At 40.9% G+C, this 19,987-nt stretch overlaps 1 protein-coding gene across 2 annotated transcripts in view; it reads right to left on the bottom strand.

The window, feature by feature from the left end:
* Positions 1-19,987, bottom strand: part of BTRC (beta-transducin repeat containing E3 ubiquitin protein ligase) — a 154,381-nt gene that overhangs the window by 83,580 nt on the left and 50,814 nt on the right. For both annotated transcript variants that reach the window (XM_063434072.1, XM_063434073.1), the window contains exon 2: positions 5,262-5,339. In XM_063434072.1, coding sequence (XP_063290142.1) covers positions 5,262-5,339 — 78 coding nt within the window. The remainder of the gene's footprint in view (positions 1-5,261; positions 5,340-19,987) is intronic.

Here is a 19,987-nt window from a genome sequence, read left to right as displayed (position 1 = left end):
TACTGGGTGGGTTTATATTATTAAAGGGACACTCCAGGCTCCCACACACGTTAGTTGCACTGTGTAGGTTAGGTTACAGTTGGTTATACTAGGTGGGTTTATATTATTAAAGGGACACTCCAGGCTCCCACACACGTTAGATGCACTGTGTAGGTTAGGTTACAGTTAGTTATACTGGGTGGGTTTATATTATTAAAGGGACACTCCAGGCTCCCACACACGTTAGATGCACTGTGTAGGTTAGGTTACAGTTATACTGGGTGGGTTTATATTATTAAAGGGACACTCCAGGCTCCCACACACGTTAGGTGCTGTGTGTAGGTTAGGTTACAGTTGGTTATACTGGGTGGGTTTATATTATTAAAGGGACACTCCAGGCTCCCACACACGTTAGATGCACTGTGTAGGTTAGGTTACAGTTAGTTATACTGGGTGGGTTTATATTATTAAAGGGACACTCCAGGCTCCCACACACGTTAGGTGCTGTGTGTAGGTTAGGTTACAGTTGGTTATACTGGGTGGGTTTATATTATTAAAGGGACACTCCAGGCTCCCACACACGTTAGATGCACTGTGTAGGTTAGGTTACAGTTAGTTATACTGGGTGGGTTTATATTATTAAAGGGACACTCCAGGCTCCCACACACGTTAGATGCACTGTGTAGGTTAGGTTACAGTTAGTTATACTGGGTGGGTTTATATTATTAAAGGGACACTCCAGGCTCCCACACACGTTAGATGCACTGTGTAGGTCAGGTTACAGTTATACTGGGTGGGCTTATATTATTAAAGGGACACTCCAGGCTCCCACACACGTTAGATGCACTGTGTAGGTTAGGTTACAGTTAGTTATACTGGGTGGGTTTATATTATTAAAGGGACACTCCAGGCTCCCACACACGTTAGATGCACTGTGTAGGTTAGGTCACAGTTAGTTATACTGGGTGGGTTTATATTAATAAAGGGACACTCCAGGCTCCCACACACGTTAGATGCACTGTGTAGGTCAGGTTACAGTTATACTGGGTGGGTTTATATTATTAAAGGAACACTCCAGGCTCCCACACACGTTAGGTGCACTGTGTAGGTCAGGTTACAGTTATACTGGGTGGGTTTATATTGTTACTGTGAAAGAAGCCTAGACTCTTGACACCACCACTCTGAAGAGGCATATGGCTTGCTCACCCCGCATTTTTCAAAATCCCACCTGTGTGAAGATGTGCAAGAAAAATATTCCTTTAGGAAACATTTCCAAGATGTTACCATCAAAGCTCCATATCAACTTTCTACAAGTGTATATTTCGTACATGTGAGAAAGTCTGCACTAGGAAATGCTGTGAGTGAGGAATTTAAGGCTGTTTACTGCTATTTTATGTACATTATATGCTCATTATATTGTATTTATGCTATTTCATATTATTGTCACGGGAGTCGTACCCCAACATGCAGGAAAGAGGAAACCGAGCCTTAGAATGGCCGAGCCTTAGAATGGCCGGACTTAACGTATTAATACAAAAAGAAACAGGGTCAAGATAAATCAAGGTCAGGATTACAAAAATACTCAGAATCAAGAGAAAGCAGAGTCTGGATACCAGAGTGAAATATGAAGCCGGGGTCAGGATACCAGAAATCACAAGTCAAATACGAAGCCGGGGTCAGGATACCAGAAATCAAAATTCAAATACGAAGCCGGGGTCAGGATACCAGAAATCCCAAGTCAAATACGAAGCTAAGGTCAGGATACCAGAAATCACGAGTCAAATACGAAGCTAAGGTCAGGATACAAGAAATCACAAGTAAAATACGAAGCCGGGGTCAGGATACCAGAAATCACAAGTCAAATACGAAGCCGGGGTCAGGATACCAGAAATCACAAGTCAAATACGAAGCCGGGGTCAGGATACCAGAAATCAAGAGTCAAATACTAAGCCGGGGTCAGGATACCAGAAATCACAAGTCAAATACGAAGCCAGGGTCAGGATTTCAGATATCACGAGTCAAATACGAAGCCGGAGTCAGGATACCAGAAATCACGAGTCAAATACGAAGCCGGGGTCAGGATACCAGAAATCACGAGTCAAATACAAAGCCAGGGTCAGGATACTAGAAATCACAAGTCAAATACGAAGCAGAGTTCAGGATGCAGAAATCAGAAGTCAAATACGAAGCCGGGGTCAGGATACCAGAAATCACAAGTCAAATACGAAGCTGGGGTCAGGATACCAGAAATCACAAGTCAAATACGAAGCCGGGGTCAGGATTTCAGAAATCACGAGTCAAATACGAAGCCGGAGTCAGGATACCAGAAATCACGAGTCAAATACGAAGCCGGAGTCAGGATACCAGAAATCACGAGTCAAATACGAAGCCAGGGTCAGGATTTCAGATATCACGAGTCAAATACGAAGCAGAGTTCAGGATACCAGAAACCCCGAGTCAAATACGAAACAATCAATACAACTATCGGAACAAATCGATATTACTTGTACAGGTAAAACAGTTTGAAATTTGATTTGATTTGGGGTGAAACGGGTCATATCAGTTTTTGTACATGTCTAGAATTTGTTTACAGGATATAACAATGTAGAGTATTTTACCTTTCATTTGTCCTGATACTTTTCGTTTGCTGAAACAAATTGTTCGCCATTGGGAGGAAAACCAAAAGCTGCAAACTGGGAACTAAATGCCCTTTACTAGTTTATTTGTGTTGTTTGTTGGATGTTTAGTGTGTAATTATTTAGTTATCACTCCTAAAGTTGAGCATTTAAGTCCTTGTGGGTCCAACAATGACTTATCACCAGCAGTGGATTTGCTTTGTTCAGAATCAACCTAGAAAATGCTGAGTTTCCAGCCCAACTTGATTTAAATCTAGGGTTGGTTGCTTATCACTGAACTTTATTGCAGTCAGTAAAGACCCTTTAAACCTGGTTCGATCGGTGGTGGGTCCAGACCCAAAAATGGTCTCCATATAATTTTACAGAGTCCCCACTAGTAGGCGTAACTACCAGAAAAATGTTGCTTGCTGTAGCGGTACAGCCTTCCACAGTGGAGACACATGTGTTACTGGGAATAAAAATCAAAGAGGTAGTCTAGATGCCATAACAATTACAGTGTGATGGTTATGGTACCAGGAATCCCCTAGACTTATCTCAATGTATGTAGCCAATTGTTTTCAAATAGTTTGACACTTACCTTGGTCTCCTCTGGTGCCTCCGGTCCAGTCTCCTGTTCTAATATCACTAATGTGCACTGCACTTGTTATGGTGCCTAAACTAATCATTTAACGTGCTTGCAAAATTTAACTTAAGTTTAATCATATTCCAGTTGGAGAATGGACCTCTGAGGTACTTTCCCAATGAAGAATGGTTTACATTGTAACCAAGTTCAATACGTGGGATCCTGGCAAGAAAACCTTAACATGTTCATTTTGGCTATTGTCATGTATTTCTGAAGAGTTAAATACTAATTGCAGGTTCTAGATACATCAATTCCTACACATGGTTTTACATAAATGTATTATTTTTATTTATTTTCCATCTTTCTTAAAAATTGCTTCGTAATTGACTAAATCTTAAACATAGGGATGCACTGAAATTTCGGCAGCCGAAAATGGGTCAAACCTGCCGAAAATGACTGTTTATCTGCATGGGTGAGCGTACATTTCAGTACTTTGGCCTCCCACCTCAGGAAAGACCCAGACAGGAAGTAGTCCAGGGTCCCTGGGCCCTGTGTGTGGGATTTATTGGGCTGTGAAGAATTATTCTCTGGAAATCCATCCTGATGTTTCTGGAGAGGTCAGAAAATATTTTATAGAGACGGTAAGAAAAAGGAAAGAGCACCTAGGGAAACCGTCTAGAAGGTAAACCCTTGATGACAAGGAGTAACCCCCAATTTTTTTTTTTAATAAAACTTAACTTTTAATAAATTTGTTAAAATATCTGATCATAAATTAACTGCATATCTACAGAAAATAGCCACAAAAAATTATAATAGATTGAAAAAATTATAATAGTATTTTATATTAACCAATACTGAAATAAGAATAAATATGTGTATTGAGTCTGTATAGGAAGTGTGCACATAGAACGAAAAAGCAACAAATTGTATACACATAAAGAAAGATTAATTTAGCACCATACAGAGGTTGTATGTAACCAAACTGTTACATTTGATCATATCATATTTAGTCTGGAGGAGAGCTATATAGTGTCTCAGAAAAGGTACAGAGTGGCTATCATATCCTGCAAGAAGTGAAGATTCCCTACTCTGATGTGCCTTCGAGGGCACCCCTTAAAACAATTCTGAGTGTCCTCCTCCCCCTCTAATGGTGAAAATCTTACAGTGGAAATATAAACCAGCAAAAATAAAAAATAAGAAAACTAAATAAAATTAAAAATGAAGAGTATAGTTGATAGTATCAAAAAGGTCTCAATGCTTGTCGTCCCACATCTATTTGATCAACTCAATACTCTGTGAACGTCCCAACGCGCGTTTCGCCGTTAAGGCTCTTCCAGGGGAGATGTACAGGATTGGCTGACCTCAGTCCATGTCAGCCGAGGATTCCCATAGACCGGGGATTGATTGTACTAAAGCTGGAGTATCTTTATACTGTGAGCATATTCATGAGGAAAGACAACTAGAACCAGAGCAGTGTAGGGCAATCTGGAAATAATATGTGAGATATAAAAAGTGTTATGTAATGGACACATTGACTTATTAATTAATTTTACACCGGCTGTGTGTTGCCACCGTGGCACATTAGGTACTGTCCTCAAGTTACCACTGTACCACTTTCGCTCACCATCAGCAGGTTGCCACCCTATCCCTTTGCCGGTCGCAGGTTGCCACCGTGCCCCTTTCACGCACATCCTGTGGGTTGCCACTCTACTGCTGTCACACAGTATTAGTGTTTGTTTTGGTCTGCATTTGGCATGATGCTCAGGCAAGGGACCAATTGAAACGTATTGGCCAATAGCAATATAGTTACATATGTAAGGCTGTTGTATTCCTTTGTGTGTTTATTTTCCTTTTTATATTAATACAATTATAGAAAAAAAATATTTTAAAATTATTTGGGGGGGGGAAAAGTCATTTTCGGTTTCGTTTCTCGGCCAAGGGCATCCTGAATTTCTGGTTTTGGCCCAGAATTATAATTTCAGTGCATCCCTACAACATGGTCCACAACGTATACCCAAGTCAAAACACAAGAACAAAGATGTTGCCCCAATTTTCAGGAGTTTAGACCCAGTAACGTCCTGTACCTGTCTAAGTGAATTCTTTTCTGGTATCATCTTCCTAGGTGGTTCATCCCGATAGCAGTCTTCTCTTTCTGGGGCCGTCTGTGAACAGAAGTTAAGCTTTAATTTAATATTTTAAAAGTAAAAAAATACATATATATTAATTTGCAGCTGAATGCAAACACCAACCAGTTTAAATAGCTGACACAACTAAATACGAGTCCTAGTGTGATCAAATGGAACAAAACGACAATATGGATGCTGTTAAATAAAATGGTTTTTGCTCACTAGCAGGTCAACACATGACATCTTTCCATGGTCACAATGAAGCAGCCAACACTACAACCTAGGGTACTTATTTTCTTGCTCAGCTTGAGGAAAACAAATTGAACACCAACAACAGAGACAATGGCTTGCTATTACAAGTTATCAAGATCATGCCCCACTGTTAGCAATTGTTTTAAGCTGGCTAAGGATGGGACAGCAGGAGGACACGATAGCTATTAACGAAGACCTTTCATTGAAAAACAGAGAAGGAAAACAAAATACTTAAAAAGTCCTACATAGTCACAACACAACCTACACAAATGCAATCACGTTTATTTGCAAATGAGGCAATACAATCTAAAGATAACATGGTCTGTAAAGTACAGCATTTGGGTAAATAGCATGTGAAGGTCCACAGCAGCCACCAAATTGTTCTTCTTTGAAGTATGTAAATGTGACTTCTGCATATAAAACACCCCCTTCCCCTACAAACAGCCACGGACTCGGGATCTCACGCTAAATGTAATACAGATTCTTAGGGTCACGCTGGGTACTATGTATTATTCTTCAAGGAATGTATGATCTAGAGAAGTTAAATCATTATTGGTACCTGGAAGCCATAGCTATAGTTACAGTTAAGGCTATTTAGAACATCTAGCAATAGAGTTTATGATTTATTATTTCACATCAACAAAACCAGAAATGGAATGTTCCCATCCACAACCAGACCAGTAAAAAGAAAACTGCAAATGTTTTTGTTTTGTTTTTTGGTTACAGGAAATATTAAATTTTTAATTAGTTGGCAAACTCATAAACAAACATGCCCAATGTTTACACGTTTAATTGGTGTTGAATAAATATAGGTGGAAAGCACCTTGCGTGAGTTTTATAAACGACTTCTATACGGTATGTATCCATACGAAACCGTAGTGTAAGAAAACGCGAGACTCAAGTCGTATTATACACAACCTTGCAACAATTTGCAGAATTTTCCGGTCTGAGTGACTGACAAGATACCGTGTTGTCGGGGGGCGGAGCCTGACTCTCACAGAGAACGGACGCACATGTGGAGGGCTCCCGAGTCTAAGGCCTAGATTCGGGGTTCATTGCCCGACCGCCCGACCACAGGGACTGCTGAACACGAGACTCGGACCGAGGAGACTGCATGGCACACGGGGACACCCGTCACTGGGCTCTCCGGGGCGAAGCGGACCTAAGCGAGACTGGCGGCCTGTGCGAGCGGGAGCCGAGGAGAGACGGCCGCTCTCCCGGTTCTCTGGCAGACAAGGGGGCACCCACGAACCACCTCTCCCCCCCCCCCTTTGGACCGGGGGGGATATCCCGGTCCCGGGGGACAACCTGCGAGCCCTGCAACACCTCCACAACTTGCGGGAAAGAAATCGCTCAAGATGGCGACCGCACCAGGCTCTGCAGCGCGAGGTCCGTCGTTGCCGCAACCGGCCTCAGCAGGCCCTAAGACCCGCACACCAGACGCCCTGGTAATCGTTTCCGACACCCTTTGGGCCCAACAACTCAACTGGGCAGAGCAAAAAGTGGAGCAAGGCAAGGCACATCGAGCGGGCAGAGGAAAACGGCCTGAGAGACCCCCCATGGGCCAACAATCATACCGCACTAACCTGCCAACACCACAGAGGCGAAAGCGGCGGAGACGGCACTGGCGGCAGGGATAACAAGCCGAGGATCGGCGTTCTACCCACTGCTACCACGAGACTCCGAACCTCAACGTTCCGCCACCAGCCCCAAACCACAAGGAAAAGCCCACGAGACCTCAAGCTTCGAATCCTCAGTATCCTCAGCATACTTACTACAACAGGACAGTGTGCCCAGTGGACTGTCAGCGGTACCAGCGGTCGAAACGACGGACCTATGGAACTAACACGTTCCAGCAAGTATTTTCTTAACAGTGTCATTAACCAGGTCCCCTGACACTTGCTTTTTCAGACCAGACCTAGCAGTATAGTCTTAAACTAGAGTGTTTCATGTGTAAACTGTCTAATATTTCTGCCTAGCATCTGACACAGCATATTAACCTACTAAGTAGAAACTAAAGTGATGTTTTTATATGTTAGGTTGTCAAACTTTCTAAGCAGTGTATATCATTACTGTTCATATCCTTGACAAAAAAAAAAAATTGTGTGCAAGATCTTAAGTCTACCCCTGTTTAAACTGTGCCTAACATGCTAGAGGAATGCCTTTGGGGTACCTCCTAAGCAACTGTTGTAACTGTGCGCACGTCAAAAATAAAGAATTAAAAAAAAAAAAAAAAAAAAAAAGATACCGTGTTGTCGTACTTTACAGCATTGTTTAGCATGTGTCAATGTTATCTTCCTTAATGTAATTTGATGTATAATGAGGAGATAAAAAAGGGTGCATGTTCGGGTCTAAATTATGGCCTTCTAAAGCAATTACGGTTTGCAGAATGTAAATTGGTCGACGACATAATTCAGTTCCCATCTGGATTTTGTGGTGGTTGTGGGGGGGAAGGTTGTATTTTTTTACTGTTTTATTTTTTTATTTTTAAATCCCACCACAAATTGCACTGCAAGTGAAGTGTCAGAGTGAGTCCTGTAAATGTTTCTTTAATGCAGTATAATCCGTTAATTAAATTTCTATTAGACTGTCTCTTTTGAGCACTAGACAAAAGGGCATTAAATAGCCTTATCATCAGCAGCTCACGCTGACATTTAATATACAATAACAGATGATAGACTTCACTACACAAGTGCACACACAATATCTGACACACACGTAGATATGGATTTTTATTATTATTGGCATTTCTATAGCATCAACATTTTCTGCAGCATTTTACAATTTTAATATGGATTTAGAACGGAAAACACGTAAGAAAGGAAAGTGTTAAAAAGAAATAGGAGGGTTTTGGGGACCCTGCTCAAACGACCTTACAGTATACACACACACACACACACACACATTATACAGACATACAGACACACACACACACACACATTATACACACACACACACACACAAGTAAGCACAAATAATGAAGGGGAGAGGGTGGTAAATACAGCTCTAATTTGGTAAAATGCATCGTAATAAAAAGGAATTTGGGGGGGGGGCAGGGGGGAGGAGGTAATTCAGAAGTCGTATTTTCTGCTTCATCATTTAAAAACATTTAAGAAGCCAAAGAGCTGGGTTTAATGGCAGCGGGATTATTTGCATGTTTCCGAATCCTTAATCCTATTTGGAGATGTCAGTAGAGCATAATGCGTGCCTTGGATAAGAGAATCCCAATCTGCTTGGCAGATGGATAGGTTGGTTATAGCAACAAAACTGTATTTAGCCTGAAGGCACAATTCAGTACACTGTTAAAATGATATTAAGCCTCTGTCAAGCTGAATCATTTGGATCTCCTAGAAAAAAAAATGGAGAAGGGGGGGTGGGAGGAGAGAACAAGAATGAAATGGGGTGGGGGGCCGCAAAATCATAAGGTTCTAAGGCTTTTTCTTCTACCAATTCCCATTTGCAAAAAAAGGGATTGTCTCCGTTTCGAGTCTTTTATATCTTAGATCCGTACTGCTGGAGTAGATTTTGCATGCTAATATTATCAGTCTCCCTCCTGAGACATTAGCAAATAATCAAATGAAAAACAGGATCATAATTTACTGAGATTCGGGCAACTCTCTATGCAAATTTGACTTGTTATTGCTACTGCCTCGTTAATCTATCTGAATGCCTTTGACAAACTCCTTTGATTTATTAAGTCATGACAAGTCCAATGTGTGTATATTTTGCTAGATTGACATTATCATTAAGAGTGGGTGGACTGAAAGCACATGAATGGCTCATATTATGTGCTGGTGTCTGCTGCTGAACAGCTGAGCTTTTTCCTCTCACAAAGCCCCAGAGCACCGAGCTCTTCCTATCTACCCATCCATTCATCATTTCGATGTTAATTGGCCCAGGCTTTAAGTAAATTTTCAACACGATTTAAAGGCATGATGACACTGATTACTGACCCTCTGCCATACGGTGCCTATTGATTAACCTGACAGAGATGAGGGGCTCCAGGGAAACTAGGTGTGGAGACCTTTAAAGAAAAGGGAGAAAAGGAGAAAATTATGTAAAACAGATTCTATATTTACATACACAGATCTCCCCCCTCCCCCCCAGTAATAGCATTTTAACATTTAGCACCATTCGTCATCTTGTGTCCTAAATACATGTTGGTTACAACTACGGGCTATGTCTAATTACTACCATTGTGGTTTTAAGAGATGTTGTCTTGAAAATCTGAGCGTTTTTACCTTTAAAGTGCTCGGGGGATGGAGAGCAATCAAGTGTGCTGTGCACTCACACACAGTAAATGATATAGATGTAGGATGGAATGATAGAGAGACTAACTAGATTAGATGTTATTAAAGGGGCAGTGCAAATCACACACAGCCGTTACTGCATGTTCTATGTGCTATTTTTCATAGAAATTATTAATGTCACGGATATCATTCATTCATACATTAAAAAAAAACTTTTTTTTTGAGAGTGAGAGGGAAAAAAAAAAAAAAGTTTGATCAAGTATCTGGCAGGCTTAACCCCTTAAGGACACATGACATGTGTGACATGTAATGATTCCCTTTTATTCCAGAAGTTTTGTCCTTAAGGGGTTAAAATTGGCACCAGCAACCAACCAACCAACCACTCCGTAATGGCGTGACTTATTACATCACATACAATGCATTACACCTCATTATTGCAACAGTTATATATGCACCTTACGAGATAGTATTACATAAGAAACTCTTGTAACATAAATGAAAGGTAGCTAAAACGCTCCGGTACGGCAAGCAATGCATGCATTCAATGTGAGTTTAATCTTGTGTCTGTAGCATGCTTGTTTAAAGGGACACTCTAAGCCTAAAAACAACTTTGGCTTAATGAAGCAGATTTTGTGTATAGATCATGTCCCTGCAGTTTCACAGCTCAATTATCTGCCATATAGGAGTTAAATCACTTTTGTTCTTGTAATTTATAAAACTCACGCAGGGTGCTTTCCACCTATATTTATTCAACACCAATTAAATGTGTAAACATGTTTGTTGATGAGTTTGCTAACTAGTTAAAAATGTAATATTTCCTGTAACAAAACAAAAACATTTGCAATTTTTTACTGGTCTTGTTGTGGATGGTACCATTCTATTTCTGGTTTTGTGAGTTACACCGGCTGCATTAAACTAAAGATGGTTTAATTTTATTGAGATTTTACTGTGGGTTAATGTTAGAAGTTTGTATCTCCTGCTCTCTTAATTGAACTTCAATCACACACAATAGGCAGTTTCAGGCTCTAGAAGGGTATTACAGAGCAGGCGATAGTAGATTAAGTAAAGGGTTACTCCAACCACTATGCCCACTTCAGTGATTTGAAGTGGTCATGGTGTTATGAATCAATATGAGCAGTGTTTCAGCTTCAAACACTGCACGTCCATAGATATTTTGTAATTGTGTGCTGGGGGCTAGTTGCCACCCCAGCACACGTGACACTGTTCCGGGCTGCCTAATGTCAATTCTGTGCATGTTTAACGTCTGTCCGCACACATTGCACGCTGCCGACAGATGTGAAAATCTTTCCCCTCCCACCGAGCACAGTGATGTTTTCTTTCTTTTTAACATACTCTCCCTGCGCTTGTGGCTCAAAGCATACCAAACCCTTGGTCCTCCCACTGCTCCCACCCTGTGTATGAGAAGCCTGTGAGGGGCGAGGAAGAGGAGTGCACTCCCATCATCCTCAGTCACCCTCATGTGTTGCAGCCTGCTCCCAGTGGATCCCTGGGATGTCACTCTCCAGCACCCAACATATACAAAAAATGTGTTTGTGTTTTTATCTATGTGTTTATACATGACCACACCCCGCCATTAATATTCCAACACTACACAAAAAATACACCCTTGCAATTAATTGCACACATACTTCATATAAAAACAATCCTACATTCAAACCCTAACACTGCACACACATAAAACATACAAATACTCCTATACTGAAACACACAGACACAAAACACATTCACTCATTCACACAGACACAAACATATGTTCATTCATTCACAGACACAAAAACACATATTCATTCACAGACACAAACACTCCTATACTGTAACACACAGACACAAAAACACATTCATTCATACAAACATATATTCATTCACATAGACACGAAAACACATATTCATTTATTCACACACACAAACATATATTCATTCATTCACATAGATACGAAAACACATTAATTCATTCACAGACACAAACATATATTCATTCATTCACATATATACGAAAGCGCATATTCATTCATTCACAGACATAAACATATATCCATTCATTCACATAGATACGAAAACACATATTCATGAATATGAATTCAGAACATTCATATTCATGCCAGCAAAATGGGGCTAAATGGTAGATCCCCAGATGGCAAGACATTGTGGAGTTGTACAGCCATTAAAGATCTACATTTTGTCTGCCATTGCTCTATATAGGGAGGCCCAAAAAAAACTTGCACCACATCCCAGTCTTCGTTAGTTCTGCCATTGAATAGAATGCATATAGAAATGTTACTGGACCAGGAGATCATAGCCTTTTATTTCCCTCTGTGTCTATAATGTATGGAAAGGCTCGCAATAAGGGGTTGCTGGCCAATAACATTTAAGATCTGCTGCTGTTTCCTGTAAACCACACAGGCAGAGGAACATGGCTGTGGGGAGGGTTGTACTGGGGGTAGAATGTAACGGTTGGCAGGGATGTACATGTGGAGGGTTGGGTGGGGGGTGTATAATCATAAATGACGGACAGAGCACAAGAGATCTACAAAAGCCTGACAAATGTAATAAACTGCACCAAATATTCACCAAAAATTAGACATAAAAGTACTAAAAGTATTTTTTTCCAAATATTGGCAGCTATGAGATCTTAACTTGTTTTGTTTCTTAATATTTATTTTACCAAAAGAACAAAACTAGCTCCTGAAATATTTACACACTGCATTATTTATCTAGCTGCCATAGTTAACGTCAGAGGTTATAGAAAAAAAAAAAAACAAAGCGAAAAAACTAAAAAATGCAATGTACTAACATCAAGTCAATTAAGAAGACATTTTTTAAATTACTTCTGAAACCTTGTTCTAATGTGAAATAACATTTTTAATATTCAATGTTTAATATTTAAAATTTGCCTGAATGTGCTGGGTAATGCAATTTGTGTGTAGTTAGTTGGAGAGAAGCATTTAAAATGCATAAGCAGTTCACGGAATAAGAAAAACTAAATTAAAAAGATTACAGTCGGACACAACTGTGATTCCAAGGGTTCTGACTCAAATTAAAATCCGATATAGATTAAAATCAAATGTAACACTTGTTCCAGTGTGCAAAATTGGATACAGACTCAGAATATTAAAGAATGCCCTGTACAGTTAACTAAAGTGGAAGAAATATTTCTGTTTTTACTATGACCACTTACCGCTGTGACATCAGTGTCATTTTGTCATAGAGAACGCGGAGGACAAGTTCTCCTTCAGCACACTCCTCTACTTCACTTGAGTAAGACAAATATCAGATAGGGTGAGCTGAACAGATAACATGGTCAGCATGGGTGGCTGTGCCGCTGTTGGCTGTCTGTCGCCAGCATGCTGTAACAGACGCCAAACATGCACAGAACTGACATTAGCGTATGACACCCCTAATTACGCTCCCAGAGGTGGAGTTACAGAGGGGTTAAACTCTACTTCTATCCAAGCACCATGACCACTTTAAATCATGGATTCAAATCATAATTGGCAATAGCTCTGTAGATATGGGTGGAAAAATCTACCCTGAATGAGTGGAAAAAATGGTTAATTCGATTGTGTCTCAGAATATAATAATATGTTAGGAAGAAGTCCTCAACTGGTAAATGAGCTCCCCATTAGAGCTCTGAAATAATAAGACTTTGGATAAGGGGAATTAACCCTAAACGTACCAGGAGATCTCCTAACCATAAAGGGAAAACAGCAAATAAGTAAAAATAAAAATAAAAATAACAATAATAAAAATAAAAATAAAATAAAAGTAAACAAATAAATAAATAAAAATAAAAATAGAAATTGAAATAAACTTATTCTAAATCCATGTATTGAGTACAAGCTGGTGCAATTGAATGTCACAGTGTATGTAAACTCCAGCAACAATGTATATATGCGTTCAGCTGGACTGGGATACTGTCTGTAATACTGAATCTGTATAATAGCAGACAAACACCAAAATATAATCTACTGGTTAACTGTGTTAACTACTGCTCAGACATTAAGTTATTGACAAAAATCCAGAATGATAGAGATAAGTAACCTCTAGTACTTTATAGCTTCAAAAACCATCCGTTATTTTCAGTAAAAAACTATAAAATTTATTTTCACAGCATCATCAATGGTGGAAAAAATCAATGAAAAACGTAGTACATAGTATATATAAAAAAGTGTACATAAAAAACCTATGGGTATATTTACAGAGTCCTTTGGGATAGGCAAAATCCAAATGGAGTGGTTGCTCACTGAGCCTCTGGCCGGTCAAGAGGTAACGGTGGAAAAAAAACGGGAAGATAGATTTAAAAATCTTCTCGTGCGTCTCACTCTATGTTGGTCTGCGTTCCCCTGGATCTCTATGAAGTTGCGGCTCCTGCCGAAAAATGCCTTACGCGTTTCGTGACTGAATGATGTCACTTCATCAGAGGCTCGCAATAGCTCTGTGCCTATTCTTCAGTGGTAGAATGTATTCAGATATTCCAATCAAATACAATGCAATTTATAACAAAATGCATCCTCCAAAAAAACCTTTGTTTAAGTCTCCATTATACTGGGGATCTATTGCAGACAGCCGTCTCTGGCCCAACCAACAAGGACCCAGTGAAACAGCACGGGGACCCAAATTCTGAGTCTGAACAGACATTAATAACCACTGTCATAGGACTTCAGATACAGAACTGGGCATACAGCTGTATGGTGAATACTGTTTATAGTCAATGTTTCTTCACTGAAATGAAAATGGACCTGCTTGGTCTGAAGGCATCAGTAATAGACTTTTACTTTAACAAGCATGCCAGTTATTCATAGAGTTTATCTGAAAGGATTAAGCTATTTCTTTTAAGCCAATTCCAGGATAAAGAGGAGGCAGATTAAGGTACTGTGATAGCATACAAGAGATAAACAGTACAAAATACATATATATTCATTACCCCCCTAGTGAGAGATTTCAACTACAAGAATGGAAAAAATAATAAATAAAAAATCAACCTCGGCATGTTCCTTTAGATCATTTACACACGTCAGACTGACCAGGATATTTAAATGGGTCTGTAGATTAGTACAATATAAGTATTTAATATAATAAGGCAGAGATTACGCACTTCCTTCCAGCCACTCAGAATGATACCAGCAATGGAAGTTGTGATAGGCTGAAAGCGTTCAGCTTACACTCTCAGCCAAACACAGCCGCCCATTGCAGTGCAGGTTAATAATTCCTCATTAGTCCAAGTAGCACAATGGGGATGGTCTGCTCGGGACTCTCGTTTAGAATTAAAACATAAAAAAATGGTTTAAAATTTGAATAGAAGGATGGCATCAGGGTCTCCAGACACTATGACCACTTCACTGAAATGAAGCAGTTATAGAGGCTGTGACGAACTGAACCTCGCCACGGGCTCTTGGAAGGCCTGCTTGCTAGCCTCCTGCCTCAGGACTATGGGCCCTGCAATATACCTTGCCTAATGCACTTTAAAAAGCTCAGTTCATATGACTTATTACTATTACTTTATTATTTATATAGCGCCATCACATTCCGTAGCGCTGTACATTGACTTATGTACTTTTGTACTCCAGAAAGAGAGACCGACCGTTAGCCCTGATTCCCTGGAACTGTTTTGGGCAAAGGACCATGTGCACGGTCGGTCAAAATTATGACTTCCATGGAAATCCCCAACACCTGAACCGACCTGAACCGAACCGAGCAAATCACCACGCAGATCAATGCACTAACACTAGTGAAAACAGCCCACATTCTCACCAAGCTGAAACTGAAAACATACACACACGGCAACAAAACAGGGAAACACCTGGCCAACCTACTCAGGCAAAAACAAGCAAACTCCAAGATTCCGCACCTGATCACGAATACAGGAGGAAAACTCCACAACCCACAAGACATCACTCTCTCTACAACCTAAAAACAGACCCTACACTACACCAACCCTCCACACAAGAAATAAACGACTTTCTCCAAACTTCAGTATTACCCAAACTGACGTCCGCACAAAAAAACACCATACAAAGCCCCATTACCACGCAATAAATAATTGACACTATCCAATCCCTCCCGAACGGGAAATCACCAGGCCCAGACGGTCTGAACAACTCATATTACAAACAATTTGCAACTATTCTAGCCCCCCAACTACGAAACACATTTCAACATGCCTTACAAACGGGGACGATGCCATCAGAGATGCTTATGGTGCATGTTGCCACACTCCCCAAACCAGGAAAACCCCGGACCCGCTGCCAAAACCTAAGGCCCATCTCTCTGTTGAATACAGATGTGAAAATTATCGCTAAAATATTTTCCTATAGACTTGCACCCATTATCCCCACAATTATAGGTGAGAACCAGGTGGGATTCATGGGGGGCAGGCAGGGAGCGGATGGCACAAGCAAAACCCTAGACTTACTATATGAGATACAGGAAAAGAAAGCGCCCAGCGTCCTACTATCCCTAGACGCAGAGAAGGCCTTTGATAGGCTTCACTGGCCCGTCTTAATGGCAGTTCTGAGGAAATTTTACTTTCCATCACAATTCATATCACTAGTAACCGCATTATACTCCTCACCAACAGCACGTGTAGTAAATGGGGGCTTCATATCAAAACTAATTTCACATCTCAAATGGCTCCAGACAGGGATGCCCACTCTCCCCGATACTCTACATTCTAGCGCTAGAACCACTCACCCAAACTAATATGCTGCAATCCCAATATACACGGGATTAAAACCAGAGGCCGAGGATATAAACTATCCCTATTTGCCGATGACATCCTACTCACCCTTGAACAACCACACATTTCCCTGCCTAATTTCCACGAGATCCTCTCATTATATAGTAAATGTTCCTACTACAAACTGAACATCGCAAAAACGCTAGCCCTAGGAATCAATATCCCCAGCCCAGACTTGATGGCCCTAAAAACGAACTTCAATTACGACTGGAGACAGGACCACATAAAATTCTTAGGAGTCAACTTGGCACCAAACTGACCACTGAAATAAAAAATACCCTCCAAAGCTGGAGGGGGAAATATAGCTCATGGACAGGCCGAATAGCTTCAGTGAAGATGGTAATACTACCAAAAATCCAGTACCTATTACGCACGCTCCCACTCGCTCTCCCAAGAAAGTACCTACTAGAACTACAAAAAACACTGAACAACTATGTATGGGATTATAAAAAACCGACAGTAGCAAAAGCTACAATGTACAAACCGTTTGCCCAGGGCGGGATTGGCCTACCCGAAGTAAGGGGCTATTACCGAGCAGCTCACATAGCACCACTGTTGACAGAGTCGCACAGCCGCAACCCAGTGGTGTGGGCCGAAATAGAGAAGAATCATGCAAAGGGACTTGCCCTGCCGACTCTGGCATGGCTACCGAAAACCCACAGACCAAAAAATTCTGAACTACTGCCAACCACTATACTAACCCTCTCAATATGGGACAACTACTGACAGAAGATGGGCAACGACAACACTATCCCCAGCAATCCCTATAGAGGCACTACAACTGTTCATCCACGACTTTAACCACAAGCTCTGGCAAAGACATGGCGTGACAACCATGGCGTGACAACCATGTCACAACTGCTGCAAGACAACAGGTTGCTGTGCCGTCCACAGCAACCTTCTCCTACCTGCAAATACAATCTTGGGCGCACCTTCAACCAGTACAACAAATAGCACAAACACTAACCCCGCACTGGACGAAACCAATACAGATATGTACAAAAACTAAGCCGGCAATGAAACTCATATCCATGATATATGCCTCTGAACATATACAATGCTGAAAACAACCACCCTCCTTCAAATCAGCATGGGAACAGGACATCGGACACCCACTCACGGATGACCAATGGCAAGATATCTACCAAGCCCACAAACGACTGACACTCTGTACAAATCACCTAGAACTTTCACGCAAGATGGTACTTAGTCCCCACAAGACTCAAGCGCAGCTTCCCCGACACCTCCGACACATGCTGGAGATGCCAAACACACAGAGGAACCTTGATACACATATGGTGGCACTGTCCACTGGTTCAACATTACTGGACACAAGTGGCAAACCTGACAACCCAATGCACGGGACTGAAAATACCCTCGACGCCTGAAACATTCCTACTACTCTTGCTCCCACAAGAGCCACACACACACCTCAAATATATGGTATATCACATTATAATTGCGGCTTTCACTGTCATAAGCAGACAGTGGAAGTAAACAACGACCCCAACGATCAAACAATGCATAGTGGCAATTGAACACACCAAATTATATGAAACTTCAGCACGGAAGACACAGCAGAAAAGCACCGATTGGTCCGCAGCATGCGACCTGTGGGACAATAACAAACCCCATTGACGTGACAAACAAATACACGCCACTGGCGGGAATGAAAACCCCCACGACGGGGGGAAAACACACCCAATTGAGTATATCCCATACTGAACCATGGGTGATCTCTCTGATCCCAGCTGCACCCCCACCATATCCCTACAAGTACTCCAATTGCACAACCACCGATGATACAGGTAGCATGCGAAGCCCTGGGTCCAGCCATGACAGGGTTTAAATGCCACTACTCAAGGCCACTACAAGCAAGAGCCACAACCAACAAGGTAGCAAATAGCACCTATGAGATATAGGCTCCAACCACTGTTCAACCCACGACCAAACGTGACATGTATAATGTTTTAAACCTTACCAAAGATACAAACTTTAATCACATTATTGCGCCTGTAAATTATTTACTACGAACCCCCATCCCTCTTAATTTATGTGCCCCATTTATACTTGGAAAAATAAAAATTGTCAAATTCAAAAAAAAGAATGACATATCTGTGTGTTCCTTTAAAGGAATAAAGGCACTATGTTATTAAAAGCAAGTTATGTCGTCTGCGCTTTATAAATGGTATCAAGGATTACATTTTTAAGGCCCAAGTAGTCAAACTGGGGGGTTTCTCAGCTATGCTTGCAGTTTGGCTAGTTTGACCTTAAATTAGAAATTGACTCTGAATTCCTAACAATTTTCACCTTAGTAAACAACCTTGTATATATGTGAAAAGGCTGCCAGGTCCACGATGTAGTAAGTTTTGTACAAACAACCCTGACAATAAATACTCCCAATGTACTGGGAGTATTTATTTACTACTTCATTATCTACGATCCCATCTATGATGTGATTTTATGTGATACCTTATATGCAGAAAGCACAGATTTAAAAACTAGAAGTTATTATCGCTATTTGGAAGATTTTCACAGAGTGTGCAGGCGGTCATCAGGACCCAGGAGCGCACTAAAAAGAAACCCGGCATATGTTTCAGAACTAGATTCTAAAAGGGCATGAAAAGGAATGATATCACTAGCCAATAGCCAGATACACTGTCACTTGTAAAGACCCTGACATTGTTACACCTGCCTCCTGACATCACTTCCACCATTCTCTGCCGAACAGAAGCGAGATAAGCAGAAGGTATTTGGCAGCGATCGTTGACAGCTGTTAAAAATGAGTTAATGCAAGATCACCGGCGTCAATAACAGGGAGCGATAAAGTCTAAAATGTCGAGAGGGCGTCTGTCTCACATCTCTTGTCCCCAAACACTTGGGGGATAAAAGGGTATGGGTTTAAAGAGGTACTGTTTTTTTTTTCTCTGTAAAATAGAAATATAAAATGAATATCTCAATTTGCACACTGAGGCTGCCTGGTGGAATACAAGAGCGAACATTACAGTAGGTAATGAGACTGAGAAATGAGACTCAACGTAGAAAGAAAGAAGGGAAAAAACATCCACAAAAAACACAACAGAATTTGGATTGAAAGTGTGCGGTATGGAACAACGCGTTTTATAGCACAATGCACTGCCTGGCTGGAACGAACCATTGTAAGCTAGAGTGCTTTGTGGGTGCAGTCGCTCATTAGAATATACCAAGTATCTTAGGGTACAGGCCTAGTAGGCATGTTCTGCGAGACCAAGACATATCCGCCGTACTGTTAACAACGCAGTAAGAGTAAGCTGTGGATGGTTTACTTGGCAGACTGGTTTGAAACACATATTGCATGTGAACAGCTGTCTAAAAAAACACCAATTACAACACGGTTTTAAAAACAGAAAAATATGATGATGATTAAGGGGAAAGTCAAATAATTATTA

This window comes from Pelobates fuscus, chromosome 10 (assembly GCF_036172605.1).
Source record: "Pelobates fuscus isolate aPelFus1 chromosome 10, aPelFus1.pri, whole genome shotgun sequence".
Lineage (NCBI taxonomy): Eukaryota > Metazoa > Chordata > Amphibia > Anura > Pelobatidae > Pelobates > Pelobates fuscus.
This window is presented reverse-complemented; position numbering and strand designations above follow the sequence as displayed.